The sequence below is a fragment of the Heterodontus francisci genome, chromosome 5, assembly GCF_036365525.1.
Source record: "Heterodontus francisci isolate sHetFra1 chromosome 5, sHetFra1.hap1, whole genome shotgun sequence".
NCBI classification, from domain to species: domain Eukaryota; kingdom Metazoa; phylum Chordata; class Chondrichthyes; order Heterodontiformes; family Heterodontidae; genus Heterodontus; species Heterodontus francisci.
The window spans coordinates 133,596,167-133,615,935 of NC_090375.1; the positions used below are offsets into that span (position 1 = coordinate 133,596,167).

General features: G+C 42.4%; 1 protein-coding gene across 2 annotated transcripts in view; it reads left to right on the forward strand.

The window, feature by feature from the left end:
- The window catches only part of mib1 (MIB E3 ubiquitin protein ligase 1), a 201,635-nt gene that overhangs the window by 172,067 nt on the left and 9,799 nt on the right, over positions 1–19,769 (forward strand). Inside the window, exons 16-19 of one of the 2 annotated variants that reach the window (XM_068032142.1) lie at positions 1,477–1,658; positions 3,265–3,457; positions 6,230–6,308; positions 9,971–10,057. In XM_068032142.1, coding sequence (XP_067888243.1) covers positions 1,477–1,658; positions 3,265–3,457; positions 6,230–6,308; positions 9,971–10,057 — 541 coding nt within the window. Of the gene's footprint in view, positions 1–1,476; positions 1,659–3,264; positions 3,458–6,229; positions 6,309–9,970; positions 10,085–19,769 lie in introns of both variants that reach the window. The other variant, XM_068032140.1, reaches the window with a different exon arrangement.

The following is a 19,769-nucleotide window of genomic DNA, read 5'->3' on the forward strand; positions in this document are numbered from 1 at the left end:
CAGCATTACCCTCATCAACCCTCTCTGTCACCTCATCAAAAAACTCAATCAGATTGGTTAAACATGATTAGCGTTTAACAAATCTCTGCTGGCTTTCCTTAATTAATCCACATTTGTCCAAGTGACTTAATTTTGTCCCGGGTTATCATTTCTAAAAGCTTTCCCACCACCGAGGTTAAACTGGCAACTGACTGGTCTGCAGTTACTGTTTTATCCTTACATCCTTTTTTCAACAAAGAGGTAACATTTGCCATTCTCCATTGCTCTGGCACCACTCCTGTTTCTAAGCAAGATTGGAAGATTATGGCCAGTGCCTTTGCAATTTCCACCCTTCCATCCTTTGGTATCCTTGGATGCATCTCATTCGGTCCTGGTGACTTGTCAACTTTAAGTATGGTCATCTTTATCAATTTTTAGCCTACCCAGTGTCTTAACTACCTCCTCTTTCACTACGACTGTGGCAAAATCTTCTTCCTTGGTAAAGACAGGTGCAAAGTAGTCATTTAGTACCTCAGCCATTCCTTCTCCCTCCATGCGTAAATCCCCTTTTTGGTCCCTAATCAGCCCTACTCTACCTTTTACCACCCTTCTACAATTTATATACCAATAGAATTTTGAATTCCCTTTTATGTTAGCTGCCAGTCTCTTCCCATACTCTGTCTTTGCCTCTCTCATTTCCTTTTTCACTTCCCCTCTGAACTTTCTATATTCAGCTTGATTCTCATTTGTAGTATCAACCTGACATCTGTCAAATGCCCCTTTTCTCTGCTTCATCTTTAACCTGATGATTGATGGAATGATTGTAGTCAATGCAGTGGGCAAATTACCTTTGCTGTTCCTTTTAACTGTATGTGGTTTTTGTAGGGCAATTTTAAAGTTCGAATAGTATATTTTTCCCACAGCAATAGGAATAGTAATGTGAATGGATTTACATTGCAGATTATCCTTTTGAGTTGGGGTTACGAATCATACTGAAATACCATTCTAACTATCTTGGTTTACAATTATTTGTGTGGTGAAACATTAACACTGTTTAATATAAATGTCTGTTTTTTCAGACAAAAAATAATAGCTGAATGGGCTCACATTAACTTTTTATATAAGCACAACTGATTTAAAAAAAAACTTCAATCAGAGATTATGCCATATCTTGTATTTTAATTGAGATTTCCTTTAACAGGAGCATACAAGCTTACCAAATGATACTTTGGTGGCATATGGCTATTCAAATATGCTATAATTGCTACATTGAGTTAATAACTGAAACTATAGGAAATTACTGTACTTCATGTGTAATGCAAGACCAAATGGGATATATCTTTGATTTACTCTTTAAATTAAAATAATAATCCTGCCTCTTTTAAGTGGGAAGATTTTTTTTGTCCGATCCCTTTTCAAAAAAAGTCTCAATGTTTAGCATTTTGATCAATCTTGTTATGTTTTGTGAAAGCTTGTAATCTTTTCCTCCTCTTTCAGTTACTTATGGGCCTGGGTACGCAAGGAGCAGATAAAAAGAGTGCTGCTTCTATTGCTTGCTTCCTGGCTGCAAATGGAGCAGATCTTGCTATTCGCAACAAGAAAGGGCAGTCACCACTTGATCTTTGCCCTGATCCAAACCTCTGTAAGGTCCTGGCAAAATGTCACAAAGAGAAAGTCAGGTTAGTATACCAATATTAGTTTGGCACAGTTGCTGTCGTAGGGTAAATGAATTTAATCAGCTCACTACATAGCAATGTTAAATATTTGTGAAGCTTAGCTTTTTCAAAATAATTAATATTAATCTTCATAATTTTTATTGTTTATTGTAGTAAACTTATAGTATGTTTATAGAGACAGGCAAGCCATTAAATATATCGGGCTTAAGTACTCAGTAATAAAGATAAGGATAAAAGCAAAATACTGCGGATGCTGGAAATCTGAAACAAAAACAAGAAATGCTGGATTCACTCAGCAGGTCTGGCAGCATCTGTGGAAAGAGAAGCAGAGTTAACGTTTCGGGTCAGTGACCCTTCTTCGGAAGGGTCACTGACCCGAAACGTTAACTCTGCTTCTCTTTCCACAGATGCTGCCAGACCTGCTGAGTGAATCCAGCATTTCTTGTTTTTGAATAAAGATAAGGACTTGTCTTTGTACTGGCAAATATTGCAAGGTTGTTGCCCTTGTACAGTAATAAAATTTTATTTGTTGGTTTTTGTGGACACATCCTTGTATTGCATATAATGAACTCTACAAAGGTGTCTCTTTGGTGGAAAGAATTCATATGCCTGTGGGCTCTGCCATCGAGGAGTGGTGGGACAAAGGTTTATGCCTGTGATTCTCTGCACAACAAAGTTCCAGTCTTGCCCAGATCATTTGGGGAGGTGGGGGAAGCTATATTGTATAGGAGTATGCACTTTTTTCTTCTAAATATATTTACTGTGAAAGTACGGGTATTACATTGGCATAATGAGTTTGAGCACCAGTACCTCATGCAATAACAACATAGGCTGCAGATCGCATTTCAAATGCTTTTAAGTTCCTAACATTAGTAGCATTTCCTGATATCTTGACCATAATTGGTAGGTGCCTTGGAGAGACTAGGGGAAGAAAATAGTGATTTTGTATACACACACTATTTTTAAAAAAAGTAGGCTGAATGGCTGATGCAGTGACTTTCTGAGCTGTGCAGACCAGAAAGGTCCCAGATTTGATCGCTGTCGGTGCTGAATTAGCTTATCACAACAGGCGATGTAAGTGCTGCAGTTGCTCTTAGTACCCCTCAGTTAGGGACTGGAAAATTAGCCAGCATTTCCAGTCCTGGTTACCATTGTTTCCCCCAACTTCTGTTTGCTGTGCACAGCCGGCTTGTTGTGCAGTCCCTTAAAAATTGACGGCCAGCCGCACGTGTGCGCATCTTAAAGGGAATGTTGTTTGTGTGTGGCCTGTTTGTTCCCTGCATGGCACATTCTTGATTTCTTCTTGTCTGTGCACGTGCACAGCTTAGAAGGAACACTGCTGATTACTATCCAGTGGAAGCATGTCAAAGCTCATAAATAAAAACCACTTGGCAAAGTGCCTGAGGGCAAATTTGGTTTAAGGGCTCATACCTTCAGGAGGATAGGAGCAGAGGTGGGAATAAAGCTTTGAAGGATTGCTGAGAAAACCTACCCTATATTTGTGTGCTTGATATGGCTTGAATTTGAGGTTTGTTTTCAATATTTGATCTCAACAGGGAGCTGATACAATTATAATAGGCATGTTAAATAAAAGTTTTCCATATTTCAGTGGGCAGGTGGGATCACGTAGTCCTTCTATGATTAACAATGACACAGAGACTTTAGAAGAGTGCATGGTTTGTTCGGATATGAAACGTGACACTTTGTTTGGACCTTGTGGGCACATTGCAACCTGCTCTCTCTGTTCACCACGTGTTAAAAAGTGCCTCATCTGTAAAGACCAAGTTCAGTCTCGAACAAAGGTGAGTGCAACTTTGTCTTTCTTGAGTATTGTATCCTATTTTTTCCCCAATTAGATTTCCCTGCACTGTCTACATTTGTTACATGGCAAGAGTTATGAAGTCTCACCAGTGCTACTCTGAATTGAACCTTGGTGACAGGAGGAGTGGGGGAGTTAGTACGGAAGGATAGATTGATAGGTCCATTCTCTCCTGAACACTTATTCACTTTTGCTATTTTCTCTTTTCATAAGAACATAGGAAATAAGAGCAGGAGTAGACCACACAGCCTGTTGAGCCTGCTCTGCCATTCAATGTGATCATGGCTGATCTTGGACTTCAACTGCACTTTCCTGCCCACTCTACATATCCCATAATTCTCAGAGACCAAAAATTTGCCTATCCCAGCCTTAAACATATTCAGCGATGGAGCATCCACTACCCTCTGGGGTAAAGAATTCCAAAAATTTGAGTGAAGAAATTTCTCCTTATTTCAAACTTTAAATGATCGTTCCCTTATCCTGAGACTATACCGCCGTGTTCTACATTCCCCAGCCAGTGGAAACAACCTTTGTCTACCCTGCCAAGGCCCTTCAGAATCTCCTGAGTTTCACTGAGATTGCCTCTCATTCTTCTAAACTCCAGAGAATATAGGCCCAATTTACTCAGTCACTCTTCACAGGACAACCCTCTCATCCCAGGGGCCAGTATAGTGAACCTTCGCTGTATTTCCTCCAATGCAAGTATATCCTTTCTTAAATGTGGAGACCAAAACTGCACACAGTATTCTAGCTATGGTCGCACCAAAACGCTGTGCAGTTGCAGCAAGACTTCTTTATTCTTGGACTCCAATCCCCTTGCAGTCTATGCCAACATGTCATTTGCCTTCCTAATTGCTTGCTGTACCTGAATGCTAACTTTCTCCGTTCCTTGTACGAGCACACCCAAGTCTCTCTGAACATCAACATTTACATGTTTCATGCCTTTTAAAAAATATTCTATTAGATTAGAGATACAGCACTGAAACAGGCCCTTCAGCCCACCGAGTCTGTGCCGACCATCAACCACCCATTTATACTAATCCCATATTCCTACCAAACATCCCCACCTGTCCCTATATTTCCCTACCACCTACCTATACGAGTGACAATTTATAATGGCCAATTTACCTATCAACCTGCAAGTCTTTTGGCTTGTGGGAGGAAACCGGAGCACCCGGAGAAAACCCACGCAGACACAGGGAGAACTTGCAAACTCCACACAGGCAGTACCCAGAATCGAACCCGGGTCCCTGAAGCTGTGAGGCTGCAGTGCTAACCACTGCGCCACTGTGCCGCCCTTATGACCAAAGTGAATAACCTCAATTCCCCACATTATACTCCATCTGCCACCTTGTTTCTCACTCACTTAACCTGTCTATATCTCTTTGCAGCCTCTGTGTCCTCCTCGCAGCTTTCATTTCCACCTACATTTGTATCATTAGCAAACTTAGATACATTACTCTCTGTCTCTTAGTCAAAGTCATTGATATAGATTGTAAATAGCTGAAGCCCCAGCACTGATCTTTGCGACACTCCACGAGTTACAGTCTGCTAACTTGAAAATGCCTCATTTATGCATACTCTTTGCTTCCTGTCAGTTAACCAATCCTCTATCCATGCTAATAGATTACCCCCAATTCCATGAGCTCTTGTATTGCTCTTTAAACTTTTGTGTAGCACCTTATCAAATGCCTTTGGAAATCCAGGTATACTACATCTACTGGTTCTCCTTTATCTATCCTACTAGTTACATCCTCAAAAAACTCTAATAAATTTGTCAAACACTATTTTCCTTTTGTAAAACCATGGTGACTTTGCCCTATGATACTATGATTTTCTAAGTGCATTGTTGAGATTTCCTTAATAGTAGATTCCAGTACTTTCCCAACGACTGATGTCAGGCTAACTGGCCTGTAGTTCCCTGTTTTTTTTCTCTCCCTCCTTTCTTGAATAGCAGTGTTACATTCGCTAACTTCAAATCTGCTGGGACTGTTCCAGAATCCAGGGAATTTTGGAAAATCATAACCAGTGCTTTCACTATCCCTGCATCTATCTCTTATAGAACCCTAGGATGTAGGTCATCAGGTCCTGGGGATTTGTCAGTTTCTCCAGTGCTTTCTCTCTATTGATATTAATTACCTTAATTGCCTCAATCTTGTTAGCCCCGAGGCTACCCTCTTATTTCCGACATGCAACTTGTGTTTTCTATTGTCAAGACAGACACAAAATATTTGTTCAATGTCTCTGCCGTTTCCTCATTCACCATAATAACTTCTCCAGTCTCTGCTTCTAAAGGACCAACGTTTATTTCAGCTACTGTCTTTTTGTATACTTGTAAAAGTTCTTACAATCTGTTTGAATATTCCTAGCTCCAACTCCCCACTCCATATTTTCATTCCCTTGTTGTGAATCAAGTTGAAATTTGGCAGTATTGAGGATGCAGGAACAAGCCCATGTGTCTTGGTGTTTTAGCACAATGCAAAACTTGAATTGTCTGTTTTTATGAATCTTAACTACATTAAGTAGGTGTATATACTTCTACACCTAATTGTGCTTTTAGTTTGTTTTTGCTTAAGTAGATGAGGTTATGAACAATCATATTTTTCTCTTTTTTTTTGCATTTTTGATGCAAACATTAACCCTATTATAATCTGATTGAAAGTTATGAGCTTTTATACTGATAATTCACAATGAGTAAGTTGCCAGTTAAATCTCAATTTTCAGACTAACATGAAGTCTGTTGGAATTCCCACAGATCGAGGAATGCGTGGTATGCTCTGACAAGAAGGCAGCAGTGCTTTTTCAGCCATGTGGTCATATGTGCGCCTGTGAAAGTGAGTGTAATAAGTTTAATTCATATTGCTTTGGATTGAAGTTTTCTAATATTCATATGTTTCTGTGAATGTAAACTAAACAATAGCTGGAACATTTTGCCTTTTCACTGAAGTTTTAACTCCCCAAACAAAACTATTTGTGATATAATCACTGCATATGCCTAACTTATAGAGCTGTTATGAGCAGATGTTTATGTAATTATTTCAGTGCACATAAATAGAATAATGTAAATATGGCATTAGCAGAGACTAAATTTTATTATTCCTTATCAGGCAATTCAAAGAAAATGTCTTATGGATAATATCAATGTTAGTTTATAGAAGAGAAATTCATTTTGATAGCAATACATTTGATAAAAGTGGGCAATGGATTGAAAAGGCAATTTTTTTTTTTCTGAAATTCTACTTTACCTTACATTTAGTATCAACTCCAACCCTTACCCCAAAATACGCTCCGAACCCAAAACTGAACTGTCATCCATGTCCTGAGCTTAACCATTTTGAGTCTGGATCTGGACCTGGATCCAGGTCTTAAACCAACACCCTAACTCTAAAATAGTCCTCCCCTAAAATATTCCAGTACTAATGCTATTCTGAACCCTGTACTGGACCCTAACCCAAAACTCTAACCCCAAAATGCCCCCAGTCCAAAACCAGACCCTGACCCACTAATTACCTTGAACCCTGGGGACCTGGGTGAACAAATCCCACTGCCATAACCTGAGCCAGGGATTTTAAAAAAATACACAGATATTTGCAAGAAAAGCTTGAGCCAAATAGAATTGGCAAGCTCCAGTGCAACAGAAACGCCAGCACTATAGGACCATATGAACACAGGAAGGGACATCTACCCTCCTGTCCAAACTCTGTAACCTAATTTTAACTAGAGAGGAGAAGGATAAACTCTTAAGTTTTGTTTTTTTTAAGAATTGTAATACCAATACATAAATTGTCAGAATAGTACTTAATCTACTGTGGCTTTGCACACGTGGATTCTAAGACCAAAGGCAGTTGTGTGGTGAAGTAAAACTGGATACCGGAGGGTAATTGAACCAACACAAGTCCTCACTTGAAAATCATGTGTTTAATCCCTATTTTTATAAATTTTACATTCCCATTAAATTATAAATTCCCATGTCCATATTTATAGTGGAAACTGGCTTTGTAAACGTGCAAGTCTATAACTCTACTCTCCTACCAGTGCTGGTGCTACATTATAAATTAAAATGGTCCTGTCACCAGACATTTAAAGCTATCAGGTTTGATTTGTTATCTTGAAGATGGCTGATGTGCCTAAGTGTAATTCACTTCCAAGTTTATGTGCAGCACAAAACTCTGTATAACTTGGAATTTCTTTGACTTGCTATCTGAACTGTGGCTTCTTTATCTTGGCAATCTGGTTCACAAAGTCCAGCCACTTGGTTGTATATGTGTTTATTTATCCTCCTTCACCTGAACGTCGTGTGGAACTGGAATTTTCTTCAGTTTTATTGGGGATAAATTGTAAAGCAGAATGCCAAGATCTATCAGCATCACCTACTTGAGACATATGCGATTAATGGGAATGTAGATTTAAACCTTTTGTGGCCACCAGGATTCTATGGCAAGTGCCCATGTGGCCCAATGTAACCAGTTTTGATTCAGCTGGTTGAAACCATTAAACTCCATTTACTCCCTTTTGATTTTTCACTTGGACAGCCTGCACCCAGTCTACACTGGGGTTGGGGCCGCTGCTAAATTTGACGGGCCTATTTTTTAGGCCTTCCAAGCATCTGTTGAAAATGGGCATTGTGCTGCTTGCATGCACTAAGTAGGGGCTCAACATCTGTTTAAGGAGCCCTTGGGAAATGGGTGCCAGACCTGACTCACTCTGCTGCCAATTTTTTTTTAAGTAACACTGAAAACAAATCTAATACTGCAGATGCTGAAAATCTGGGGAAAAAAACAGAATTGCAGTTGAAAGGTCATTGACCTGAAAAGGTAACTCAGTTTCTCTGTTCACAGGTGCTGCCAGACCTCCTGAGTATTTCCAGCATTTTCTATTTTTATTTGTGATCAACCTTCCTGTGGAGTTGGAAGGAGCAGGTGTGCTCCCCCTACTCCATGTTTGTCACGATTGCCACTGTGCCAACCCCACTCTGTTGCCCACTTCAACTCCACTCTTGGGACCTAATCTTTGGATCGCTTCTAGCAAGGCAAGTGGCCCAACATTCATCGTCTTCAATGTGCAATCTTCCTGTAGAGGTGCAATGAGCGGTATCTGTTCAAGCATAAAATGTAATCAGTCACAGTGCCCAATTTCAGACCAGTCTCAAACCACCAGGTGGGGGTTCCCATTAATTATAAATCGACAGACGAATTTCCACAATTTCCGTCCCTTGATCTTTACGTTAAAAATGTTAAATTTAAATTTTAGCAGTATGGTATATGCCCAAAAAAGGATTCAATGTTGAGCCAGTTCAAGTACATAACTTCAGTTGGAGCTGCTTGTTTCCAGTTTAGGGCCAGTGTTAGCAGAGGTGGTCAGTGCTGGATTTGAACTCACTACTATAAGAACGGTTTTTTTTACCAACAGTACTACCCAGTGCTCTTCAGATCAATAAGTAAATTTCAAGCCAGATTTAAGTTAATTTTTATTGCATTTAGTTTTTAAACAGAAATAGATAATTATACAGATTAAATGCATGCGTGCATAAATCTAGCTTTGAGAAATTGAAAACTTTTTTTTGGTCATTCTCATGCTAACCAAAAGTTTGTAATTTGCATGTTTTTTAAAACATGTCCCAATATGATCAGGTGTCAACAGTGTGATACTTGCAGACCCTGTCAATGTAAAGAATATTTATTTATGATATCCTTCAGAACATCATTATTATTCTTGACAAAAGCTCAATTGTGATGGCATTTTAGAAAATGCTCTTGAAACACAGGTGATATGTAATAAAGTTGAGGTTAATGAATGTTCAACTGATTCAGAAACTTAAATTTGTAACTTATTTCGTTAATTGTTGGCCATTTGTGAAATGTATTTATTTATAGTATAATGGTTTTAAATATGATGACTCTTTGATCTAATTTATGCAGTTTTCTTTCTCCATGATCAATACCCTGCACTTTATCAAGTGAAACTGAACTTTTAATAGCACAAGCATTGAGAATTGTTCTTCACGAAATAAATATAGCTAAATAAATATTGTCAGCCGTGGCTCAGTTAGCAGCAGCCTCGCCTCAGGTCGTGGAAATCTTGTGGGTTCGAGTGCACTTCAGGACTTGAGCACAACAATCTAGGCTGACACTCCTGTTCAGTACTGAGGGTGACCTACACTGTGCGAAGTGCTGTCTTTTGCATGAGATGTCAAACTGAGGCCCCATCTGCTCTCAAGTGAATGTAAAAGATCCCAGGACACTATTTTGAGTTACCCCAGTGTTCTGGCCAATATTTATCCCTCAATCAACATCACAAAAACAGTTTATCTGGTCATTGTCACATGGCTTTTTGTGGGAGTTTGCAATGCGTAAATTGGCTGCTGCATTTCCTATATTACAACGATGACTACCCTTAAAAGTACTTCATTGGCTGTAAAGCACTTTGAGATGTCCAGTGGTCATGAAAGACACTATATGAATGCAAGTCTTTTTTATATTTTTTTAAATATTCTCAGATTGTGCAAGTCTAATGAAAAAGTGTGTACAGTGCCGGGCTGTCGTGGAGAGAAGAGTGCCTTTTATCATGTGTTGTGGTGGGAAAGGTACGGAAGATTCCACTGATGATCTTAGTGAGTGACTTCTTACCACAATCCATTGATTTATTTTATTATTTTCATTGCATTTAAATCTAGGTTTTTTTTCAATCCAATGTATACATGAGCCTTAATTTGCACAAATAATTCCATTTTCACTTGTTTGACATCCTGTATTAATGTGTATGTGACACCAACTTGGTTACAATTTCATCAAGTGATGAAAAAAATCAAATCCAAGTTTGAAAAGCAAAATTAATATACTTGCAACAAGAATACAAGACTGGAATTAACTTATTTGCATACACAATATAGTCAAGTGAAAGGGTTTATCAAGTCTTTTTTAAAAAAAACATTTCTGCAGAGTTATGATGGATAAGAGTGCCATGTGACTCTGATAAAATACTTTTAAACAAGTAGAATCTGCAACATGATGTCGAAGGAATAAGTTAGCACATGAAATTAGGACATGAAAAATTATTTGCACGTGTTATGACCAGGTGAAAAGGGGTCTCGTGGGTTCCCTCTCAGCCTTTGCCTGGTTTAACCTGAAAAAGGGTTTAATATGAAAACAGTGTTTTTAGCTCCCCCTTAGTGAATCCTTGTTCACTGCCCTAATTGTAAGGCAAAGAAATCAAACAAGTTTCCTTAGATTTAAACAAGAATGGTAGAAGTTTATTCATCTTAAACTCTAATCCGGTTAACAACTACGAATATGCGACGCGACCACACTAGCATGCATATGTGATGAACACACGCAGATAGAGAGAGAAAAAGTAGAAGGAATAAAGGAGAAATGTTTGAGGCACTATCTGGTAGTTACAGTCCTTCAAGTTCTATGTGGACTCTTTGGTTGCACTTGGAATAATGGATAAGTAATTTGAGAAAAAGTTGGTGTAGCACCCTATCATAATCCCTAGATGTCACTAATCATTTAGAAATATGCTTTGTACAGTATTTTAAAATGTATCTGTAGAGTCTGTACAACATTAATAGAGATTACATACATAGGGACATACAAATTAGGAGCAGGATTGAATCACAATGGGACCTATACATAAAAGTTGATAATTATATATTCCAGTATACTCCTGATAATTTTAAGTAATTTTCTACTACATTGGCAGCTATCAAATCTGATAAAAGGTGAATATATGTTCAATAATATTGATTGTTAACATAATAGTTGGACTGTACTAGTGCGCCACTCCATGAAATTTGAACTTGTGCTTTTCTTAGTCCCACATAAGTTGCTTCTATTCCTTTCAGCAGCTCTCGGCCTGGTTTCTCCTTGACCACATTACCCAGTCTGGCCTTAGTACTGTTATTGCCACAAATTATAAACTCTTACTACTTTTATCAAGAATTACGTGATGTTCTGTAAAGTATGAACAGTCATCCATGCCTTTCCAGGATTTTGACTGTGCCTGGATTCATTCCCCATACATAGAACATAGAACAGTACAGCACAGTACAGGCCCTTCGGCCCATGATGTTGTGCCGAACCTTTAACCTACTCTAAGATCAAACTAACTACCTACCCTTCATTCTACTATCATCCATGTACCTATCGCTTAAATGCCCCTAATGTATCTGCTTCTACTACCACCGCTGGCAGCGCATTCCACGCACCCACCACTCTCTGTGTAAAGAACCTACCTCTGACATCTCCCCGAAACCTTCCTCCAATCACCTTAAAATTATGCCCCCTGGTGATAGCCCTTTCCACCCTGGGAAAAAGTCTCTGGCTATCCACTCTATCTATGCCTCTCATCATCTTGCACCCCTCTATCAAGTCACCTCTCATCCTTCTTCGCTCCAATGTGAAAAGCCCTAGCTCCCTCAATCTTTCTTCATAAGACATGCCCTCCAGTCCAGGCAGCATCCTGGTAAATCTCGTCTGCACCCTCTCTAAAACTTCCACATCCTTCCTATAATGAGGCGACCAGAACTGAACACAATATTCCAAGTGTGGTCGAACCAGGACCTTATAGAGCTGCAGCATAACCTCGCGGCTCTTAAACTCAATCCCCCTGTTAATGAAAGCCAACACACCATATGCCTTCTTAACAACCCTATCAACGTGGGTGGCAACTTTGAGCGATCTATGGACATGGACCCCAAGATCCCTCTGTTCCTCCACACTACCAAGAATCCTGTCTTTAAGCCTGTATTCCACATTCAAATTCGACCTTCCAAAATGAATCACTTCACACTTTTCCAGGTGAACTCCATCTCCCATTTCTCAGCCCAGCTCTGCATCCTGTCAATGTCCCGTTGCAACCTACAACAGCCTTCTACACTATCCACAACTCCAGCACCCTTCGTGTCATCGGCAAACTTGCTAACCCAGCCTTCCACTTCCTCATCCAAGTCATTTATAAAAATCACAAAGAGCAGAGGTCCCAGAACAGATCCTTGTGGAACACCACTGGTCACCGAACTCCATGCTGGATACTTTCCATCTACGATCACCCTCTGACTTCTATGGGCCAGCCAATTTTGTATCCAGACAGTCAACTTTCCCTGTATCCCATGCCTCCTCACTTTCTGAAGGAGCCTACCATGGGGAACCTTATCAAACGCCTTGCTAAAATCCATATACACCACATCCACTGCTCTTCCTTCATCAATGTGTTTTGTCACATCTTCAAAGAATTCAATAAGGCTTGTGAGGCATGACCTGCCCCTCACAAAGCCATGCTGACTGTCTCTAATCAAACCATGCTTTTCCAAATAATCATAAATCCTGTCTCTCAGAATCCTCTCCAATAATTTGCCCACTACCGACGTAAGACTAACTGGTCTATAATTCTCAGGGTTATCCCTATTCCCTTTCTTGAACAAGGGAACAACATTTGCCACCCTCCAATCATCCGGTACTACTCCAGTTGACAGTGAAGACACAGAGATCATCGCCAAAGGCGTAGCAATCATGTCCTTCGCTTCCCGTAATATCCTTGGGTATATCCCGTCTGGCCCCGGGGATTTATCTGTCCTCATATCATTCAAAATTTCCAGCACATCCTCCCTCTTAACCTCAACCTGTTCGAGCATATCAGCCTGTTCCACGCTGTCCTCACAAACGACCAGATCCCCCTCACTAGTGAATACTGAAGCAAAGTATTCATTTAGGACCTCCCCTACCTCCTCCGACTCCAGGCACAAGTTCCCTCCACTATCCCTGATCGGCCCTGCCCTCACTCTGGCCATCCTCTTGTTCCTCACATAAGTGTAGAACGTCTTGGGATTTTCTTTAATCCTACCTGCCAAGACTTTTTCATGTCCCCTTCTAGCTCTCCAAAGTCCATTCTTCAGTTCCTTCCTGGCTACCTTGTAACCCTCTAGAGCCCTGCCTGATCCTTGCTTCCTCAACCTTAAGTAAGCTTCCTTCTTCCTCTCGACTAGCTGTTCCACATTTCTTGTCATCCAAGGTTCCTTCACCCTACCATCCCTTCCCTGCCTCATCGGGACAAACCTATCCAGCAGTCGCAGCAAGTGCTCCCTAAACAGCCTCCACATTTCTGTCGTGCATTTCCCTGAGAACATCTGTTACCAATTTATGCTCCTCAGTTCCTGCCTAATAGCATTGTAATTCCCCCTCCCCCAATTAAATATTTTCCCATCCCGTCTGCTCCTGTCCCTCTCCATGACTATAGTAAAGGTCAGGGAGTTGTGATCACTATCACCGAAATGCTCTCCCACTGAGAGATCTGCCACCTGGCCTGGTTCGTTGCCAAGCACCAAGTCCAACATAGTCTCCCCTCTAGTCGGCCTATCTACATATTGAGTCAGGAAACCTTCCCGGACACACCTGAAAGAACTGCTCCATCCAAACTATTTGCACTAAGGAGGTTCCAATCAATATTAGGGAAGTTGAAGTCACCCATGACAACAACCCTGTTACTTCTGCACCTTTCCAAAATCTGCCTCCCAATCTGTTCCTCCATGTCTCTGTTGCTATTGGGGGGGTTCTATAGAAAACTCCCAATAAAGTGACTGCTCCTTTCCTGTTTCTGACTTCCACCCATAATGACTCAGTAGACAAACCCTCCTCGACGACCTCCCTTTCTGCAGCTGTGATACTATATCCCTGATTAACAATGCCACTCACCCACCTCTTTTACCTCCCTCCCTATTCCTTTTGAAACATCTAAACCCCGGAACATCCAACATCCATTCCTGCCCCTGTGATATCCACGTCTCCGTAATGGCCACAACATCGTAGCTCCAAGTACTGATCCATGCTCTAAGTTCATCACCCTTATTCCTGACACTTCTTGCGTTAAAATAGACACACTTCAACCCATCATACTGGCTGCAACTTTGCCCTGTCAACTGTCTAACCTTCCTCACAGACTCTCTGCACTCTGTATCTGCCTGTTCAACAGCTACCCCATCCACTGATCCGTGGCTCCGGTTCCCATCCCCCTGCCAAACTAGTTTAAACCCTCCCGAAGAGCTCTAGCAAACCTCCCAGGATATTGGTGCCCCTCCAGTTCAGATGCAACAAGTCCTTCTTGTACAGGTCCCACCTTCCCCAGAAGGTATCCCAATGATCCACATATCTGAATCCCTCCCTCCTACACCAGTTCTGTAGCCACGTGTTCAGCTGCACTCACTCCCTGTTTCTAGCCTCACTAGCACGTGGCACCGGTAACAATCCTGAGATTACTACTCTGCTCGTCCTGGCTTTCAGCTTCCAACCTAACTCCCTATATTCGCTTTTCAGGTCCTCATCCCTTTTCCTAGCTATGTCATTGGTACCGATGTGTACCACGACCTCTGGCTGCTCCCCCTCCCCCTTAAGAATCCTGTGGACTCGATCCGAGACATCCCTGACCCTGGCACCCGGGAGGCAACATACCATCCGGGAGTCTCGTTTGCGACCACAGAATCTCCTGTCTGTTCCTCTAACCATTGAATCTCCTATCACTATCGCTCTCCTATTCTCCCCCCTTCCCTTCTGAGCCAGGCTCAGTGCCAGAGACCTGGCCATTGGCTTTCCTCTGGTAGGTCCCCCCCCCCCCAACCGTATCCAAAACAGTATACGTATTATTGAGGGGAACGGCCACAGGGGATCCCTGCACTGTGCGCCTATTCCCTTTCCCTCCCGACGGTCACCCAGCTACCTTTATCCTGTAACTTAGGTGTCACTACTTCCCTATAACTGCTCACTATCACCCCCTCAGCATCCTGAATGATCCGAAGTTCATCCAGCTCCAGTTCCCTAACGCGGTCTGCGAGGAGCTGGAGTTGGTTGCACTTCTCACAGGTGAAGTCAGCAGGGACACAAGTGGTGATCCTCACCTCCCAAATCCTGCAAGAGGAGCATGCAACTGCCCTAGCTTCCATCCCCTCTGCTCTAAATTGACAAGAGATTAAAAAAAAATAAAGGAAAACCTTACCTTACCAAACCCTCCACACAGGAGTCCTTTTATTTTTGTTTAGAGGAGGAGGATGGGTGGGAGACACTACACGTGTAGTGTTTCGGGTTTAGCCACTGCCCGAATATATTGGTTTACTTACCCAGCAGTCCCCTTGTCCGCCGAAACAAAAGGTAAGTTATTTTAAACTGAAACTCACCTTCCCAGCTGACACCTCGCTCGCACTATCGCTGCTTCAGAAAAAGCTGCTGCAACTAACTATTGGCCAGATATTGTTGTATAGTTAAGTTTTTCTGAAATGCTTTAGGAGCTCTTTCTACGTGAGTGGTAATATATAAATGCAAGTTGTTGCCACCTCTGATTTTTCCCTGGATATGCCCTGTCCCACCGGCAGAGCAGACCCCCAGAGGTGGAAGCATAGTGGTCGGGATTTGCTCTTGGAGTCTTCAACATTGACTTCAGACCCCATGAAGTCTCATGGCATCAGGTCAAACGTGGGCAAGGAAACCTCCTGCTGATTACCACCTACTGCCCCCTCGGCCGATGAATCAGTGCTCCTCCATGTTAATTGGAAGAAGCACTGAGGGTAGCAAGGGCACAAAATGTACTCTGGGTGGGGGACTTCATGTCCATCACCAAGAGTGGCTCGGTAGCACTACTACAAGACTGAGCTGGTCGAGTCCTGAAGGACATAGCTGCTAGGCTGGGTCTGCGACAAGTGGTGGGGGAACGAACGAGGGAAAAACCTACTTGACCTCATTCTCGCCAATCTACTTGTCGCAGTTGCATCTGTCCATGACAGTATTGCTCGGAGTGACCACCACACAGTCCTTGTGGAGATGAAGTTTCGACTTCACACGGAGGGTACCCACCACCATATTGTGTGCACTACCACCGTGCTAAATGGGATAGATTTTGAACAGATCTAGCAGTTCAAACTGGACATCCATGAGGCACTTGGGCCATCAGCAGCAGTAGCAGAATTATATTCAACCACAATCTGTTACCCCATGGCCCAGCAAATCCCCACTCTACCATTACCATCAAGCTGGGGGACCAACCCTGATTCAATCGAGAGTGCAGGAGAGCATGCCAGGAACAGCACCTAAAAATGAGGTGCCGACCTAGTGAATCTACAAATAGCAGAAGCAGCATGCAATTGACAGGGCTAAGCGATCCCACAACCGACAGAGCAGATCTAAGCTCTGCAGTCCTGCCACATCCAGTTGTGAGTGTTGCAAGACAATTAAACAACTGATAGGAAGAAGAGGCTGCACCCAACATCCCCATTATCAATGATGGGGGAGCCCAGCACATTAGTGCAAAAGGCAAGGCTGAAGCATTTGCATCCATCTTCATCCGAAGTGCCGAGTGGATGATCCATCTCTGCCTCCTCCTAAGGTCCCCAGCATCACTGACACCTGTCTTCAGCCAAGCCAATTAACTCCACGTGATATCAAGAAACTGCTGAAGGCACTGGATACTGTAAAGGCTATGGGCCCTGGCAATATTCCGGCAATAGTACTGAAGACTTGTGCTCCAGAACTAGCCGCGTCCTTAGCCAAGCTGTTCCACTACAGCTACAACACTGGCATCTACCTGGCAATATGGAAAATTGCCCAGGTATGTCCTGTACACAAAAAGCAGGACAAATCTGACTCAGTCAATTACCACCCCATCAGTCTACTCCCACTCACCAGCAAAGTGATGGAAGGGGTCGTCGACAGTGCTATCAAGCAGCACTTGCTCAGCAAAAACCTGCTCACTGATGCTCAGTTTGGGCCACTCAGCTCCTGATCTCATTACAGCCTTGGTCCAAACATGGACGAAATATCTGAACTCCGGAGGTGGGGTGAGTGTGACTGCCCTTGACATCAAGGCAGCATTTGACTGAGTATGGCATCAAGGAGCCCTATCAAAACAGGAGTCAATGGGAATCGGCGGGGAAAACACTCAGCTGGTTGGAGTCATACCTAGCACAAGGAAGATGGTTGTGCTTGTTGGAGGTCAATCATCTGAGCTCCAGGACATCACTGCAGGAGTTCCTCAGGGTAGTGTCCTAGGTCCAACCATCTTCAGCTGCTTCATCAATGACCTTCCTTCAATCATTAGGTCAGAAGTGGGGATGTTCGTTGATGATTGCACAATGTTCAGCACCATTCGTGACTCCTCAGATACTGAAGCAGCATGTGTCCATATGCAGCAAGACCTGGACAACATCAAGGCTTGGGCTGATGTGTGGCACGAATGTTACTTGCCACTTAAGTGCCAGGCAGTGACCATCTCAAACAAGAGAGATTCTCACCATTTCCCCTTGACGTTCAATGGCATTACCATCGCTGAATCCCTAACTATCAACCTACCGGGGGTCGCCATTGACAAGAAACTGAACTGGGCCAGCTACAAGAGCAGGCTAGAGTCTAGGAATCCTGCAGCGAGTAACTCATCTCCTGACTCCCCAAAGCCTGTCCACCATCTACAAGGCACAAGTCAGGACTTTGATGGAATATTTTCCACTTGTCTGATGGGTGCAGCTCCAACAACACTCTCGAAGCTCGACACCATCCAGGACAAAGCAGCCCGCTTGATGGGCATTCCATCCACCACCTTCAGCATTCATTCCCTTCACCACTGATGCACAATGGCAGCAGTGTGTACCATCTACAAGATACACTACAGCAACTCACCAAGGCTCTTTCGACAGCACCTTCCAAACCCATGACCTATACCACCTAGAAGGACAAGGGCAGCAGATGCATGGGAACACCACCACCTGCAAGTTTCCCTCCAAGTCACACACCATCCTGACTTGGAACTATATCGCCGTTCCTTCACTGTCGCTGGGTCAAAATCCTGGAACTCCCTCCCTAACAGCTGCTCACCACCTTCTCAAAGGCAATTAGGGATGGGCAATATATGTGGCATAGCCAGCGACACCCACATCCCCGAATGAATAAAAAAAAATTCATCACAACTTGCATTTATATAGTGCCTTTAACATAGTAAAATTCCTCACTGACCAGTCTTCTATTCTGGAACTAAGGGTTTCTTCCTCTCCCTGAAGAGGCTTCTTGTTAAGTGATGTCACATCTGTCGTGGCAGGGTTCTTTTTTTAAACATGTCTATCAGTCCCAATTAAAAGCAATCCTCTATCTGATAATCTCCATTTCGTGCATAAATGGGTCCTTCAAAAGTAACCAACCTTTTTTTATGTAGAAACTGCTTGTCCGACAGCTGAAAAATCATTCGTTATCCATGCATGTTCACAGTTTTCCAGTCAACCTTCTTATAGGAGAAAACGTAGCACACTCATCGCTTTAGCATATTCTCTATATGTAAATAATTTTGGCAGATGGAAGTTTTAAATCACTCAATTACCTATTACATTAAGTTGATTTACATTAAGTAGATATTTTACTAGATTTATAAATATTAATGTGTCAAAATGCTGGTTTGCTTTAAAATGTTAGTTTGGGGATCTGGATACGCGATGCTTTCACCTCTGGAACCTGAATTTATGCCCAGTCCAGATTTAATTTCTAATTAGCTGTAAATATCGTACTTTGGAAAATTCAAGCAATTCTTTGTGAGCGCAGTGCAGGTTCATTGCACTAAACTATCCACAATTTTACAGATTTAAAACTTCACTTCGAGGACATAAAAATGGAGTGTGTGGAAATAGTGGAATTCAGAATGATATACAACTCTATGCTCAGTTAAAACAAATAAAACCAAACTGAGCTGCAACCTGGGTACTGAATCAGTATGGGGCAAAGACACATCTGGCCTAATTGGTCTTCCTCACTACATCTGGGGACTAGTTCCAGATTTGGATGTGCTGTCCTGCCAAGTAACAGCCTGACATAATCATTCTCACAAAATCATACTTAACAGCCAATGTCCAAGACTTCTCCATCACCATCCCTGTGTATGTCCTATTCCACCAGCAGAACAAACTCACCAGAGGTAGGGCACAGCATTATACAGTCAGGGATGGGGAGGAGGTACGATTAAGTGGCGCTGGGAGACTCAACATTGACTCCAGTCCCCATGACGTCTCATTGCTTCAGGCTATACTTGGGCAAGGAAAGCTTGTGCTGAATACCATGTGCTGCCCTCCATTAGCTGATGAATCAGTCCTCTTTCATGGAGGAAGCACTGAGGGTAGTAATACACACAATGTACTCCTGATGGGGCACTTCAATGTCCACCACCAAGAGTGGGCACTACTGATCGAACTGGCTGAGTCTTGATGGACATAGCTATGAGATTAGGCTTGCAGCAGGTGCTGAGAGAACCAACACAAGAGAGCAACCTACTTGACTTCGTCCTCA